At 39.6% G+C, this 16,387-nt stretch overlaps 3 protein-coding genes and 1 non-coding gene across 4 annotated transcripts in view; 3 read left to right on the forward strand and 1 right to left on the reverse strand.

Annotated features, from left to right (window-relative positions):
- The first annotated feature begins 113 nt into the window (after positions 1 to 113).
- Positions 114 to 4,775, forward strand: ogfod2 (2-oxoglutarate and iron-dependent oxygenase domain containing 2). Its single transcript, XM_067601940.1, has 7 exons — positions 114 to 369; positions 463 to 519; positions 2,621 to 2,731; positions 2,823 to 2,922; positions 3,136 to 3,260; positions 3,697 to 3,954; positions 4,048 to 4,775. Exons 1-7 carry the CDS (start codon positions 235 to 237, stop codon positions 4,312 to 4,314), a joined length of 1,053 nt encoding a protein of 350 aa, XP_067458041.1. The 5' UTR covers positions 114 to 234; the 3' UTR covers positions 4,315 to 4,775.
- A 1,518-nt stretch (positions 4,776 to 6,293) lies between these two features.
- On the forward strand, positions 6,294 to 6,365 carry trnac-gca (transfer RNA cysteine (anticodon GCA)). The gene has a single exon. It is a non-coding gene; the product is annotated as a tRNA-Cys (tRNA).
- A 5,497-nt stretch (positions 6,366 to 11,862) lies between these two features.
- On the forward strand, positions 11,863 to 13,621 carry LOC137171406 (2-oxoglutarate and iron-dependent oxygenase domain-containing protein 2-like; the record flags this gene model as incomplete). Its single annotated transcript, XM_067575403.1, has 3 exons — positions 11,863 to 12,001; positions 12,746 to 12,870; positions 13,307 to 13,621. Coding segments are annotated over 3 exons (579 nt in total), but the record flags the coding sequence as incomplete, so codon positions are not given.
- Positions 13,622 to 13,667: 46 nt separating this feature from the next.
- The window catches only part of slc4a5a (solute carrier family 4 member 5a), a 37,513-nt gene continuing 34,793 nt past the window's right edge, over positions 13,668 to 16,387 (reverse strand). Inside the window, exon 26 of the mRNA XM_067601951.1 lies at positions 13,668 to 14,634. Coding sequence (XP_067458052.1) covers positions 14,469 to 14,634 — 166 coding nt within the window. The 3' untranslated portion in view covers positions 13,668 to 14,468. The remainder of the gene's footprint in view (positions 14,635 to 16,387) is intronic.

Consider the following 16,387-nt stretch of genomic DNA (forward strand, 5'->3'; position numbering starts at 1 on the left):
AATGTACTTAGTTACTTTCCACAACTGATGTTTTTAATTGTATTTGTTTAGAATGAGTCATAGCCTATTTGAAATTGTAAAGACGAAGCTTTTACTTTGTAAAGAGTGAGGCGGAAGTGTTCATGCTATGGCTGCTAACAGAAGCAGCCGTTTAGCTTGTCAGTCATCAGTCTGAGTGGCGTAATTCTGTTTTTCTGTCTCATTTAAAGTATAATCATCCTCCTGCGGGCAGTCATGGAAAACGAAGAGGACGGAAAGTCACCGTTTTATTTCTGTACCTGTTTCACAACTGACAACATTTTCCTGGAGGACTACAAGCTCCATGTTCGCTTCGTAACAGAGCAGCAGTTCAGACTGGAATATCACACCGTCAGTTTCACTCTTTCTTTTGTTTTGTAGTGTTTCAACTCTGCTGAGCGACCTGTGAGCTTTACTGACCTGAATAAACTGTTCATGTTTCAGCTTCTTGAGAAGCTCGGCTGCGTGACAGACCGACAGTTTGAGGATGTCCTCAACAAGGCAAGAAAGTCTGTGTGTGTGTGTGTGTGTGTGTGTGTGTGTGTGTGTGTGTGTGTGTGTGTGTGTGTGTGTGTGTAAACAGTGGTGGAAAGTAACTAAGTTTATTTAGTTACATTTACTCAAATACTGCACTTAAGCACAGTTTAGAGGTAGGCCTACTTGTACTTTACTTGAGTATTTCCATGTGATGCTACTTTCTACATTTCAGAGGGAAATATTGTACTTTCTACTCCACTACATTTATTTGACAGCTTTAGTTACTTTTCAGATGAAGATTTGACACAATGGATAATATAACAAGCTTTTAAAATACAACACATTGTTAAAGATGAAACCAGTGGTTTCCAACCTTTTTGGCTTTTGACGTCTTATAAAAAGCAGTGTGTAGTCGGGGTCACATTTCACATGTCTATGAGTTGTTAACAGCTCCACCAAATAGTGATTTTTCCCTCTAAACTTCTCACATGCTTTCATTTCAATAAATGTTCAAATGATCCAATATTTCAGCAAAAATCAAAGATTAGAGAAAAAGTCCAAAAACTGAAAACAGATTTGTGTATCAGAACTTTGTTTTTTCTTCTTTCCTCTCCCATTAATCATCTCACCACCCCTCAGATTTATCTGCTGACCCTTTGGAGGGGCCCGACCCCTAGGTTGGGAACCACTGGACTAAACTAGCTAATTGTATATAAAGTAGTGTAAACTAGCTCCACCTCCAGCAGCTACAACAGTAACATGCTGCTCTAACACTGATGCTTCACTATTAATAATCTAACGATGTCATATATAATAATATATCAGTCAGAGGGACCAAACCACTACTTTTACTGCAATACTTTAACTACATCAAGCTCATAATACTTATGTACTTTTACTGCAATACTTTAACTACATCAAGCTCATAATACTTATGTACTTTTACTGCAATACTTTAACTACATCAAGCTCATAATACTTATGTACTTTTACTGCAATACTTTAACTACACCAAGCTCATAATACTTATGTACTTTTACTGCAATACTTTAACTACATCAAACTCATAATACTTATGTACTTTTACTGCAATACTTTAACTACATCAAGCTCATAATACTTATGTACTTTTACTGCAATACTTTAACTACACCAAGCTCATAATACTTATGTACTTTTACTGCAATACTTTAACTACATCAAACTCATAATACTTATGTACTTTTACTGCAATACTTTAACTACATCAAACTCATAATACTTATGTACTTTTACTGCAATACTTTAACTACATCAAGCTCATAATACTTATGTACTTTTACTGCAATACTTTAACTACATCAAACTCATAATACTTATGTACTTTTACTTAAGTAGGATTTTTCATGCAGTATTTTTACTTGTAATGGAGTATTTTTATATTGCTGTATTAGTAGTAAAGGATCTGAACTCTTCTTCCACCACTGACCTGCTGTGAGGTTATTATTATATTATTAAACATCATCTCCATTAAGTAATATTCCAGTGATACGACACCCACACACATACATTTGAAACATGCATACATACATTTCTGCACACATCATATTCTCACAGCTGAAAGTGAGTTTACAGCATGTACCTATACGAGCATGATCTGTGACATCACAGCTGGTCTGGAGCCAATCCTAGTCCAGTACGCCGTTTACAAAAGTTTGATGTGGGAACTTGAAGCTTTCAGTGAACATATATTGAGAACGGACTTCTCAGTGAAGTAGGAGTTATCTTGTGTCCAACTTATAAAATGAAAAATATTTCTGTATTAATACAATACATACAATACATATTTCAATGAGGTCGATGTAATTTAAAGAATTTTTAATGAGGCAGCTGAACTTCTTTTGTGGAAAAACCTTGTTGGAGTATTTACATGTCTGAAACATGCCTCGAGGGTCCATATTTAGTTTTTTAAGCTTGGTTTTTGGAGATAAGTGTAAATATAATGCATTGTGATTCAATGCAATCACAACATAAACATGCTGTTATACTGTAACAGTCTTTGGCTCGTCATTGTTCACTCAGTTTCATTATGCAGACCATCCTCAGTTTACAGGGTCTGCATCAAGTGTCTAACTGCTCTGTTTAGATTTCCCAGGAAGTGGACAGGCGAAGGCGTCTAGCGGTGACGTCTGCAGAGAGAGCCGCTGTTATAAAAGACGTGTACCAGCCGCTCCATCCTCATGTCTACCATCTGCAGGTCTTTACTGCAGCAGCCACCACTAATGCTTTCATTAATAATGTATGAGTGACACCTCGCTGAGACAGATCTGCTCTCTGACTCTCCTCAGGAGTCCGACCTCGCTCCAAAGTTCAAGCAGATTGTTGAGTTGTGTCGCAGCAGCGACGCCAGTGAAGAAGGTCTCTTTGACTTGTTGAAGGAAGAAGCAGGTGAGCTGCAAAGCTGGAATACTGTCAACTGTACAATTATTTAGAAGTGTTTCAGAAAATGTGCTTAAACAATTGAGTTGTGAGTCTAGTTGGTAATTTCATGCATTATTTCATCGTGCAAGGACGGAAGTCGTGGATCTGGTGTGTTTATATTGACATCATAGTTACTTAAAATGATGCATTGCATCTTTGATTTATTGCACCGTCTTTAAGCTCCGAGGGTGTATCGCTTCCCTGTGTTTGAGAAGAGCTTCTGCAAGGAGCTGGTGGAGGAGCTGGAGCACTTTGAGCAGTCTTCAGCCCCTAAAGGAAGACCCAACACCATGAACCACTACGGGGTAAAGTTTCCATTTCTACTGGCTGAAACACCCTTAAAACACCATTTAATCACTGCTCAGTCATTCAGATTTTATCTTCATTGTGCCGTGACATTTGAATGTTTGGCTTGCTGTGGTCCCATCAGTCATAAAGTATCTGGAAGTCCATGAAATATGAGAGGTGTATTCCAGGCAGGTACATGCAGGGACTTTGATGATTTTTCCAGGAAAGTCAGGGAATGTCGGGTTATTTCACAGCATTCTTTAAAACATTCATTGCGTTCTGTGATTTTAAGCCGAGCTTCAGTAAAAACCTTAAATTAGGAGGCTATAAAATGTTAAAGCTCTGACTGAAATATGTATAATCATGAGAAGGTCAGAGAATGAAACATGAGGGCCGCATCATCTATAAATCATTTTATTCATGATCTACGTCTCATTTTCTCTCTCGGTCCAGATCCTCCTGAATGAACTGGGCTTTGACGAGGGCTTCATCACGCCTCTTCGCCAGCAGTACCTGCATCCGCTCACCTCCCTGCTCTACCCGGACTGTGGGGGGCGCTGTCTGGACAGCCACAAGGCCTTTGTGGTCAAATATGACATAAATGAAGACGTGGACCTGAGCTACCACTATGACAACGCAGAGGTCACCCTCAATGTTTCCCTGGGCAACGACTTCACTGAGGGCAACCTTTACTTTGGTGATATGAGACAGGTGATCATATGCTGTAATACTGTCATTACTGCTACTACTGTCACTGCTGCTCTAGTACATTATGTAACAAAGATGAGTTTTGTTCCCCTGCAGGTGCCTTTGAGTGAGACCGAGTGCTCCGAGGTTGAACACAGGGTGACAGAGGGTCTCCTCCACCGGGGCCAACACATGCACGGCGCCCTGCCCATCTCCTCCGGCCAGCGCTGGAACCTCATTATCTGGATGAGAGCCTCGCAGGAACGCAACAGTCTCTGCCCCATGTGCAACAGGAGGCCCATGCTGGTGGAAGGAGAGGGCTTCGCTGACGGATTCACCAAACACTCTGCGTCCCTGCTGAACACTTCGTGTGCGTTGACGTGACAGATCCTGCAGCTGTCAGCCTTTTATTAAAGTCACCATGTGTGTGATGTTGGCACCCTCTAGTGGTAGTATCAAAACAGACACTGAAGCAATTCCCACTTAGATTGTAAGAATAAATTTATTTAATTTAATTTATTTTAATGATGCATTTTGACTGTGTTCCACTTTGGAATGATCAATCTATCGTTGTTATTTAAACCACCAATAACAGTAACAGTATTATAATTCTGGGTTTCCAACTGTCAATGTTAGTTTCAGTCTGCACTGTGAGTGAATATTTGTGACTCCACTGTCACATATTTTGCAGAATATATCCGCCTTAATTCAAAAATATCCCAAAGCCCACATCATGCCAAAGATGATTTAGAGAGTAATTAAAATACTTACAGGATGTCATCTTTCTCTCTTTTGTTCATAAACCCAGAAGTCAGTAATACTGATATTAAACTGTCATATTCTCAGATGTCGGGCTGTAATCTAGTGTTTTCCTGTTGACCCAAACCAGCAGCCACCTTTCTGATCCAGACTGAAATATCTCTACAACTATGGGATGGATCGCCATGAACTTTGGTACAAACATTCATGGTTGCCAGAGGATGAATCCTAATAACTCGGTGAAATGTCTCAACAACTACTGGATGGATCACCATGGAGTTTGATACTCACATCCATGTCCTCTTCAGGAGGAATTGTCAACTCTGGTGATGGAACCTCGAGTAGTATAAATCCTTTTATGACTCTGGGGTGTGAAGTTAGGAAGGATTGAGGTTAGACCTCTGTGGCTCCTCACCTCTGCTCGAAGTGTATCGACTTGAGGCCACATTAGTATTACATTAGACTACATTATCGTTTAAGTCATTTAAAGATGCAGCCACTGGTTCATGGCCGGGCCCGTGCAGATCCATGCTATATCCAGCTGGCAGCCGGCCGGGGGCAGCGACTCTGTGTGGTTTTTACTGGTTTACTGGTTTCTCTGGTTCCAGCTCATCTAATGTGAGCATGTGTTGTTTTCCTCTGTTTTATATTACTGTAAACTAAAATACCTCTGACATTTCACAGACTGAACTATTAATCACTTAATTAAAGCAATCATTCCACAGATGAATCCTAACAGTAAAATAACTTTGCAGTCAGTAAATGTATAAATAAATACTAACAGGTCATCAGTCAGGATAGAAGCAGCCAGCAGGATCACACTAGTTTGAGCTTCTATTCTGCAGCCAGAAGAAAAACTTCCATCAGTGGATTTAGTTGAGCAGTCAGAGGTGGAGGCGTCTCTTCCTGCTGAGAGCTGCAGAGCTTCATGTTCTCTGAGGGACGGACAGCATTAATATATGTGAATATAAACTCTGAGAGGCTCTGCTCAGACTCAGCTGTGTTTAAATGAATGAGGCCAACATGCTAACATGCTAACAGTGACAAAGCTAACATGTTGATGTTCAGCAGGTATAATGTTCAGTATGTTAGCATGCTAACTGCAGGAGCTATTTATTAGTATTTGTTTTGAGCTCTGAGCTAAAAAGAGGAAATGTATGTGACACATTAGTCAATTTAAAATCAATATTTCATCACCTACCAAATTAAAAGTGTTCTTGTCACCTAAAATAATCAAAGCACTTGACGCTGTAACAAAGACGAGGGAAGGCAGGTTTGTTTGTTTGCAGTTTATCTTGTAAGTGAATCAAGTGTTTGATCAAATGAACACATGAACACATGAACAAGGGGATGAAGTTTGAGTTATGATTCATAAGTCAAACAGTGAATGGACTCAACACTGTCCCCTGTGGACTAAATCCTGGAGATTATACGTCATATCACACTTGAGACGCTGCTCTGGACGGACAGCTGCTGTTTGGTTGGTTTCCACCTGGACGGGGTATGAAGCTGAGGTCAGGGACAGGGTCTCTGCTCTGTGGAGGACAGACAGGATGATGGGAACTGGAGCAAACTGGAAACTCTGTTGTCTCCTATGAGGAGGTGGGGGTGTAGCTCAGTGGTAGAGCATTTGACTGCAGATCAAGAGGTCTCTGGTTCAAATCCAGATGCCCCCTAAAGGAAGTCATATGTTGTTTATAAAAGGTGAAACATTTTCACTCTTCAGTGACGTAGTTTGTCCGTTTACCTCCAGTGATCTGAATGATGTCTGAATGAAGAAAAAAGACATTTTTGAGTGGATGAGGACATTAAATCAATTTAGAAAATGTTAAATAATTGTAACAGAGATTCAGAAGCTCGAGGAACAGCAGATGGAGAGGAAGTTCAACATCCACTGGATCTGATGAGTAATCCAGCAGGAATCAGACACTTTGATGTCATCTTTACGTAAAACGAGAGTACGTAACGTAACAGCTGCTCAACAGCGGCCGCTGTGGCCACATGAAGCAATAACAGGATACTTTTCAGCTATTTTCTCTCAAACACACTGAGGTCAGGTCCTGTCAGTCAGTACAGTTCGGTGGTAAAGCATTTCACTGCAGATCTCTGGTCTCTGGTCTCTGGTTCATGTCCAGATGCCTCCTCAGTGAGATTTACACCGTTTCTCTGCAGACATTGTCAATATTTCATCACCGATGTTAGTTGGTAGCAGTAACAGATGTCTTCTAGCCCACAGACTGTATAATAAACAAGGAATTTTAATGTTTTAACACCTTCTGGCAGTTGAGGCTCTCCTTTGTAACCTTGTTGAGCTCTATCTTCTCCACCTTTTCCCCTCCTGCTCCTCCAGGCTGCAGCCCTGCAGTCATACCAAGGTGTCAATAAAGGTTTAATGGCCTCTTTCATGGCTCGACTCACACAGCAGAAGCAGCAGCTGAGCTTCAGCGCCGTATGTTCATGATTTATTTTCACCGCTCCGTCGAGTTTCATGAGAGAAGGTTCATACAGGCTGCAGCTTCATCTTCTCACAGTCACTGATTCTTCATGTGTTAAATTAAAATGAGTCGAGGTGTTAGTTCACTGTTAAATGTAGAGATCAGAAAAATCTGTGACGTCTTGCACATATTTTAATGTGCGGCACATAACACTGCACCTACTGATTATTTTCATTATTGATTAATCTGTTGATTATTTTCTCAATTAATTGATTGTTTGGTCTATAAATTGAAGCCAAGACGACGTCCTCAGATGTCTTGTTTTATCCACAACTCAAAGATCTTCAGTTTACTGTCACAGAGACTAAAGAAACCAGAACATGTTCACATATGAGAAGCTGGAATCACAGAATTTGGAGATTTTTTTCTTAAAAAAATGACTAAATGATTTATCGTTTATCCAAACAGTTGGTGATTAATTGAATAGCTGGCAGTTAATCATTACAGTCTGTGAAAGGTGCTTCTACAACAGTAATGTGTGGATGTTGTGTTTTATGGTTGAATCATAAGCAAAGTTTGTCTTATGATTTATTTCATTTTCCTGTCATGTCAACTTTACTGAAAGTTTATATTTTCTGTGTGTTAAATATTGATTAACTAGTTAAATAAAAACAAAGAATGATGGACGTGGTGATAGTAAGCCAGTCAGGTACCCTGTTGTTGTTGTTGTTGTTGTTGTTGTTGTTGCTGTTGTTGCTGTTGTTATATTTTGACTGAAGATTCATGACCTGGAGACCCGTTAAAGCTGGATTTCAGTTTCTGATGTCAGAGAAGATTGTTTATAGTTAAGTTTTACTGCAAACCTTGTGCTCTCTATCACAGGGAATGAATACATGTCAACAAACAACAGTTGACTCATATTCAGGAGAAACTGTTACCTGGATGTAACTCCAGTTGTAGAAGTGCTTGTGTAGCTCACCATCACTCTGTATCACAAATAACAATGGAGAACGTAAACAACAGTGGAACAATGGTGGAAGAAGTATTCAGATCCTTTACCGCAGTAAAAATACCAATACAGCAATGTACAAATACTCCATTACAAGTAAAAGTACTGCATGAAAAGTCCTACTTATGTAAAAGTACATAAGTATTATGAGCTTGATGTAGTTAAAGTATTGCAGTAAAAGTACATAAGTATTATGAGCTTGATGTAGTTAAAGTATTGCAGTAAAAGTACATAAGTATTATGAGCTTGATGTAGTTAAAGTATTGCAGTAAAAGTAGTGGTTTGGTCCCTCTGACTGATATATTATTATATATGACATCATTAGATTATTAATAGTGAAGCATCAGTGTTAGAGCAGCATGTTACTGTTGTAGCTGCTGGAGGTGGAGCTAGTTTACACTACTTTATATACAGTTAGCTAGTTTAGTCCAGTGGTTCCCAACCTAGGGGTCGGGCCCCTCCAAAGGGTCAGCAGATAAATCTGAGGGGTGGTGAGATGATTAATGGGAGAGGAAAGAAGAAAAAACATCTTTGATTTTTGCTGAAATATTGGATCATTTGAACATTTATTGAAATGAAAGCATGTGAGAAGTTTAGAGGGAAAAATCACTATTTGGTGGAGCTGTTAACAACTCATAGACATGTGAAATATGACCCCGACTACACACTGCTTTTTATAAGACGTCAAAAGCCAAAAAGGTTGGAAACCACTGGTTTCATCTTTAACAATGTGTTGTATTTTAAAAGCTTGTTATATTATCCATTGTGTCAAATCTTCATCTGAAAAGTAACTAAAGCTGTCAAATAAATGTAGTGGAGTAGAAAGTACAATATTTCCCTCTGAAATGTAGAAAGTAGCATCACATGGAAATACTCAAGTAAAGTACAAGTACCTCTAAACTGTGCTTAAGTGCAGTATTTGAGTAAATGTACTGAGTTACTTTCCACCACTGGTAGAGAATATAATTAAAGCACACGATGGCCTGATCACTTGATATATCTGTAAAGTGTTGCAGGGATGCCATCAAGAGTCAGATCTGATGATGAACTATAAATCATCTCTATATCTACAGCAGAACTTCGAGCATAAATCCCCTGGATTTGTTGAGACCTAACTTCGTAAACTTGTCATGTTTGTCTATATCAGATCTATTTACAGGATTTTTAAGTTTTAAGATTTATGAATGCAAATGCAAACAGCAGAAAAGAAGTCAGGGGTCAGAGGTCAGTCTGACCCCTGTCTCAGTCTCAGTACAACTAGAGTCAGTGAGGTTAAATATACATGCAGTTTGCTTCATGGCCACCAGGTGGAGTCCTACACTCCTTATCCGTGTTCCTTCTACTCCTTCCTCTTTTTCCTCCAACAAACTTCTTCCTCTTCTTCTCCTCCTTCTTCACCTGAATATTCCTTTTGCACTTCCATCTTTTCATCCCTCTTTCCCTCATCTTCTCCATCTTACTTGTCTTTCTCGACCTTTCCTGCTGTTCCCTGCATCTCCTCCTCCTGCTTTCTCTTCTCCCAGTCTTCTCTTTCTGGTTTTTTCTTCCTCCCATCTCTTTTTCCATGTCTCGTCCTATTCGCTCAGCTTCTCCTTTCTTGTATTGTATTTTCTCTCGTCCTCCTTCATCTCCTCTTGTTCCGCCGTTTATTCTTATCCTCAGTTTTCCTAGTTTTTCATCTGCAATAATGATTTTTATTATTGATTTTCTCAATTACCAGAGAAGTTGTTTGGACTATAAAATGTCAGAACATGGTGAAAAATCTCTATTACTGTTCCCTGACGCCCAAGATCAATAACCCCGACCCCGATCAACAGGAATCAGAGATTTATTTTTATTATTGACAGTTTGTTTGCTAATTTGAGTGCACGCATTCTGGTTAACATTCTGTCATTAATATGTCTTGCTTGCATTAAATCATACTTTACTACCGGTGAAGATGGCCTCTGATACTGCGGCAGACAGGAAGTGGACGAGGCCAACAGGAAGCACCAGACGGGAGTCTGCCTCTCAGGATCCAGTTAACTTTAATTGCTTTACTTTTCTTGCTTTGACAGTTAGTTGAGCTGTAAATAGTTTCTTGATTTAAATCTTTGTTGAGATGAAGGTTAATGTGTGATATAGCGTTAATTGTTTATTGTGTATATAAACCTCCCTTCATGTCAGTTTTATTGAGTTCAGTTGCTGTTTGTTTAGTGAACCTCAGTTTGAGTTAAAGGCTCGTTTTTGAAAGTACTTTTTTCTAGTTTTCCTATTTTTGTATTTTGAAAAAATAATTTGTTACGTTGTTAAGTTGTAAATAAATAAAATAGATAAAATAGGACTATATTTTGTTTTACACACCTGGTGTTGTTGAGCCTTGCTGCTTATTTCCCGACAAACACACAAAAGATTAATTCTCAGGACATTCATAGAAAACAAGATGAATAATTTTCCGTATTTAATTGCTATGGTTCAGTTGTGTTTGTTTACAATATTCCCTCCTGTGGCAGAGTATTTACATATCATAAAACATGCCTGGAGGGGATCTTCTTTTAAAACCAAATCCATATTTAGTTTTTTCAAGCTTGGTTTTCAGAGAGAAGTTTAAATATGATGCCTTGTGACTCTATGCAACCACAACATAAACATGCTGTTATACTGTAACAGTCTTTGGCTCGTCGTTGTTCAGACTGTGCTGTGACGTCTGCAGAGAGAGCCGCTATTATATAAGACGTACCAGCCGCTCCATCCTCATGTCCACCGTCTGCAGGTCTTTACTGCAGCAGCCACCACTGATGCTTTCATTTAAGGGGACCAATTATGCTCATTTCCAGTTCTATAGTTTTATTCTGGGACTCCACTACAGTAGTTTTGCATGATTCATAGTTCAAAAAACTTATACTGGCCTTCAGTTCAGCCTCTGTCTCTAACAGGCAGCCTTAGTTCCTGTCTCTTTAAGGCCCGCCTCCTGATGAGCCCGCTCTGCTCCGATTGGCCAAAGCCAAAAATGCCACTTCCTGCTGTAAAAATGACCCGGATGAAAACATATTGCGCTCACTCTATGGAGCATGCTCACTAGACTTCCGCCGGCCGAGACGGGTAACCGCCGGTTTCGCCTTCTGACTAACTTGAATGGGGATAAAAAATTAAATCGTGTTTCTCTTCTAGACTTTCAAAATGTGAAATGAACCATTTCATGTTGGTTGTGACCCTCAAAAAAATGCATCTGCTGATTTACAGACATGTCTTTAACATGAAAGTCTACGGGAAAAAGTCATTTTGGGCCCAAAAGCATCACACGTAATTACACGGTTTGGCCACCATGTCAAAAACCCTGCGCTGTTCCTGGAGGCTTGATGTTAAGTTAACGCCGATGCAAACCCAACACACCTGATTTATTGCTTCAAATTAAAAGCTTTTAAATGACTTAATGACAGGAGTCAGTGATTTGTTATTTGAAAAACATTCACAGCATGTCAGCTCAACTTGAGTCATGGCTTGGCATGACTACCCCTAAAACAATGGAGAAATACCATAATGTTATTGGAGCGGAGCAGTGAACTCGTGCACTGTGCGTGGAGCAGATGACCATATAAAGAAATCTGTCACGAGCCGACATCGGCTCGGGCTGAAAGTAGAAAAAAACACTGGAAACCATCTACTTCTACATACCTTATCTGATTAATATGAACATCTGGCATTGTAAAAACATATTTATGACTGAAAATAATAATAATGTATGAGTAACACCTCGCTGAGACAGATCTGCTCTCTGACTCTCCTCAGGAGTCCGACCTCGCTCCAAAGTTCAAGCAGATTGTTGAGTTGTGTCGCAGCAGCGACGCCAGTGAAGAAGGTCTCTTTGACTTGTTGAAGGAAGAAGTAGGTGAGCTGCAAAGTGCTTTGATATCCTCTCAGTGGGTGAAGTTCCAATGAGAAGTAGATCACTGTGAATACACAGTGGCCGTTATAAGAGCTGCTTTTCATAGTTTTGTTGACAACAAACAGGATCCATTATGCCACGCAAGGCTGAGTTAGAACCTCAGTATCACTGTTTGATATGGAAATAAATTCAGCATATTACACAATTTTCTGACTGCTTTGAATCAGTTTTCACAACAGTTTTCTTGTGGGCAGCTCTGCTACATGATGACTTCACCGCCAGACATTAAATATGTAAGGCAGAAAAAATCTTTCTTTCTCTTTGATTGCTGTCAAAACGCTGATTATTATCTTACAGTGCAGCATATTTAACTTATAAAATGAAAGTTTTCAAAATGAATTGCACAGTTTTGCTCATGAAATCACCAACGCAGACTCTCTTTTGATGAAATTAGTTTTCCATTTGAGAGAGCAGTTTTCATTTTGTGTGCTATATGAGATGTGAAGTCGAGTATTACGAGTTTTGTGTTCAGAGCTTTGCTTGTTGAAGCTCAGTTATGAAAGCTGGAATACTGTCAACTGTATTTCAGAAAATGTACTTAAACAATTGAGTTGTGAGTTTAGTTGGTAATTTCATGCATTATTTCATCGTGCAAGGACGGAAGTCGTGGATCTGGTGTGTTTATATTGACATCATAGTTACTTAAAATGATGCATTGCATCTTTGATTTATTGCACCGTCTTTAAGCTCCGAGGGTGTATCGCTTCCCTGTGTTTGAGAAGAGCTTCTGCAAGGAGCTGGTGGAGGAGCTGGAGCACTTTGAGCAGTCTTCAGCCCCTAAAGGAAGACCCAACACCATGAACCACTACGGGGTAAAGTTTCCATTTCTACTGGCTGAAACACCCTTAAAACACCATTTAATCACTGCTCAGTCATTCAGATTTTATCTTCATTGTGCCGTGACATTTGAATGTTTGGCTTGCTGTGGTCCCATCAGTCATAAAGTATCTGGAAGTCCATGAAATATGAGAGGTGTATTCCAGGCAGGTACATGCAGGGACTTTGATGATTTTTCCAGGAAAGTCAGGGAATGTCGGGTTATTTCACAGCATTCTTTAAAACATTCATTGCGTTCTGTGATTTTAAGCCGAGCTTCAGTAAAAACCTTAAATTAGGAGGCTATAAAATGTTAAAGCTCTGACTGAAATATGTATAATCATGAGAAGGTCAGAGAATGAAACATGAGGGCCGCATCATCTATAAATCATTTTATTCATGATCTACGTCTCATTTTCTCTCTCGGTCCAGATCCTCCTGAATGAACTGGGCTTTGACGAGGGCTTCATCACGCCTCTTCGCCAGCAGTACCTGCATCCGCTCACCTCCCTGCTCTACCCGGACTGTGGGGGGCACTGTCTGGACAGCCACAAGGCCTTTGTGGTCAAATATGACATAAATGAAGACGTGGATCTGAGCTACCACTATGACAACGCAGAGGTCACCCTCAATGTTTCCCTGGGCAACGACTTCACTGAGGGCAACCTTTACTTTGGTGATATGAGACAGGTGATCGTATGCTGTAATACTGTCATTACTGCTACTACTGTCACTGTCGCAGCATAAAAATCACAATGTTCAACACAAAACAACACATATAACATAACACACATAATTTAGAATATTTTTAATTACATAAATTATATCTGTCAATTCAAGAATATCCTATATGTGTGTGTGTGCATTTCTTAATTGTTGTGCTGGAAGTTAATTATATTCTCATACAGAGTCCATGAGAGGAAAAACACAAAGATAAACCTGCAACATAAACATCAGGACTTTTGGTTGTTTCTTTTTGTAAAAGGAGAGCTGGATCTCTGGGATCAGAGGCACACTACAGCATATTCAAACACACCATAAGACAAATATGCAGCAAACAATAACATAATGAAAAGTCATGGCTTTGTACACTTGATTTTACAGTTTCATGTAAATTAGTTCTGTTATTAAATCAAAAGCCTTAAAATCAAACTCTGTACACAGAGGCTGATGTGAAATGATTTTATGTACTGATTTCAAGTTTAGTTTGGATTTATAGTAATTACAACAACAGTACAATATTAATAGATGCCTATTATGTATAAATATGATCCTATACAACACATACAGATAAATATTTCCTTTCTCGTTATGGCCATTTACATCATAGACATAAATAAATAAATAAATTCAGTATTTAATATTGTATTCCAAGAAAGATTTCTCATAACAGCACCAGTTTCAAAGCAGATGCAGCTTAAATGTTCTGGTTCAGTCCTATTTCAGTCTGTTCAGGTGTCAGTCTGCACACAGCTGGCGGTCTGTGCCAGCTCGTACCGTCTGCGGCTCAGCGGCGGCGGCTCTGTGCAGCGTCCTGTAGTCTGCCCACACCTCACTGTGTGCTGCTCTGTCAGCAAGACATCGAGTCTCTGCTTTATAACGTGGTCTCGCTGCTCATGTCCCGGGGCCGGTGGTGGTCGATGTCCGAGTCGTAGTCTGACTCCATCTCGATCTTGACCTGGGGCACGGGGCAGGCTATCCCTCGGCCCATAGGCACGGCCGGAGACGACGGGCAGGAGATCTTCAGGTGGAGGGTGATGCTGAGGAAGGGCAAGCTCCAATTACCATACACACCCACAGCCAAAAACACTGAGGGTTTGAGGGTGGAGGCCGGGGAGGGCAAAGGAGCTCAGCCACATGGCATGATGACAACAGCCAGAAACTAGCAGCTCATGACAGCTGATGAGAGACGACTAATTAACTAACTAACGTGTTAGAAAAGCTGCTGCATTGATTGACTGGAAGGAAAACTCGTCTTATGGCTGAGAGTAACTCAAGGATTCAGAGTAAAGCAGTGATGGATGGGAGAAGCTGGGAAGAAGGAACATGTTTGTTGCACAAACAGAACACTGATGATCAATTTCATCACTTGTCTGAAATTTATGAAGTTTTTCCAAACTGGAAAATGAGGTTTTGATCATTTAGACTGGAATTTGTCAAATGTTTGTCTTATTTGAACAATAATGGAAGAGACTGGGCTTGTTTTTATCACACTGGAAATTTAGAATCAGGTTAAATTTGTAAAGAGTAACAATGGAGGAAAGTACTTTAACTCAAGTACTTTACTTCACTACAACTTTGAGGTACTTTATATTTACATTTCAGAGGTAAATATTGTATTTTTACTCTGGTACTTTGTGCTTAAACATGCAGAACTCTATTTGGAAGCTCAGTTAAGTTTAAGTTAAGTTTCTTGTACTTTGCCAAACAAATAAGTTTGTGAGGCATCATGATCAATGCAGGCAGAAAGAAAAGTACATTGTATATTTTTTTGACAGCAAAACAAATTCATAAATATTTTAATCACTTAAATCAATTCCAAACCATGCCTCTTTCAAAGCAATGCAGACATGATAAGTAATTCCCCAATTTCCCACAAAGGAAGAAAAAAAACACAGAGGCCATGAAGATAAATGTTTAGCATGTGCTGAATAAATTATGGCTTCATCAGCTGTTCGGGGGAGGAGAGTTCAGAGAAGCTACAGCAGGATCAAGCTACGTTTCACATGCAGGTGTGGCTGATTTGCTAAAGAGATTCAGCACATGGAGGAAAAAGAAACAACCAAAACAATGATGCTTGTTGCATGTGGATGATGATACAGTTGTGTTTGAACTGGCCTACAATAAATCCTCTAATTCTACTGCTCCCAAATGGACCAGATGCACCAGAGACTTAACATAACACACCTCAGCTTTTATTTCTCTATTTAAAGTCCACACACTGTATGTTAATCTAAACAAAGAGCAAACTATACAGCATGCATTTTCATTCATCACCCTTCAGCTCACAGTCACTGCCTTTCAGAATAAACTAATACACATCAAGGAAGAGTTACAACATGTCCAGTTGTGTGTACAAAGGGCAGCGCAGTGCACATACTGTGAGACATTTAGCACATGACACAGGAAGAGTAGCAGCAAGGATTATACAGTTAACAGCATTACAAAGTTCTGCATTGCCTTAAAGTGCATGGAGAGGAGACTGAATGTAAAAACACCTGAGCCCAAACACGAGGGACGATGAAAACACAGTTAAATGTTCATCGGTTGTTACATTTAATCTGAAAATCTGACAGTGAAGGAAGGAATAAAAGAGTTCTGAAGGGCACTGCTTCGTTAGAGGGCATGTCATAAAACTAAAACAGTACACAACATTCACAACTAGTAGTTTCTTCTTCATGGGGGAAAATATTAGAGGAAACTAAATATAATGCAACACATGCAACAAAATAAGAGCTAAGTTTAAAATCAAATAGTCAAACCAGAATAAAGTTAGTGTTTGTAGCCATCATT

The sequence above is a fragment of the Thunnus thynnus genome, chromosome 2 (assembly GCF_963924715.1).
Source record: "Thunnus thynnus chromosome 2, fThuThy2.1, whole genome shotgun sequence".
Classification (NCBI taxonomy): Eukaryota; Metazoa; Chordata; class Actinopteri; order Scombriformes; family Scombridae; genus Thunnus; species Thunnus thynnus.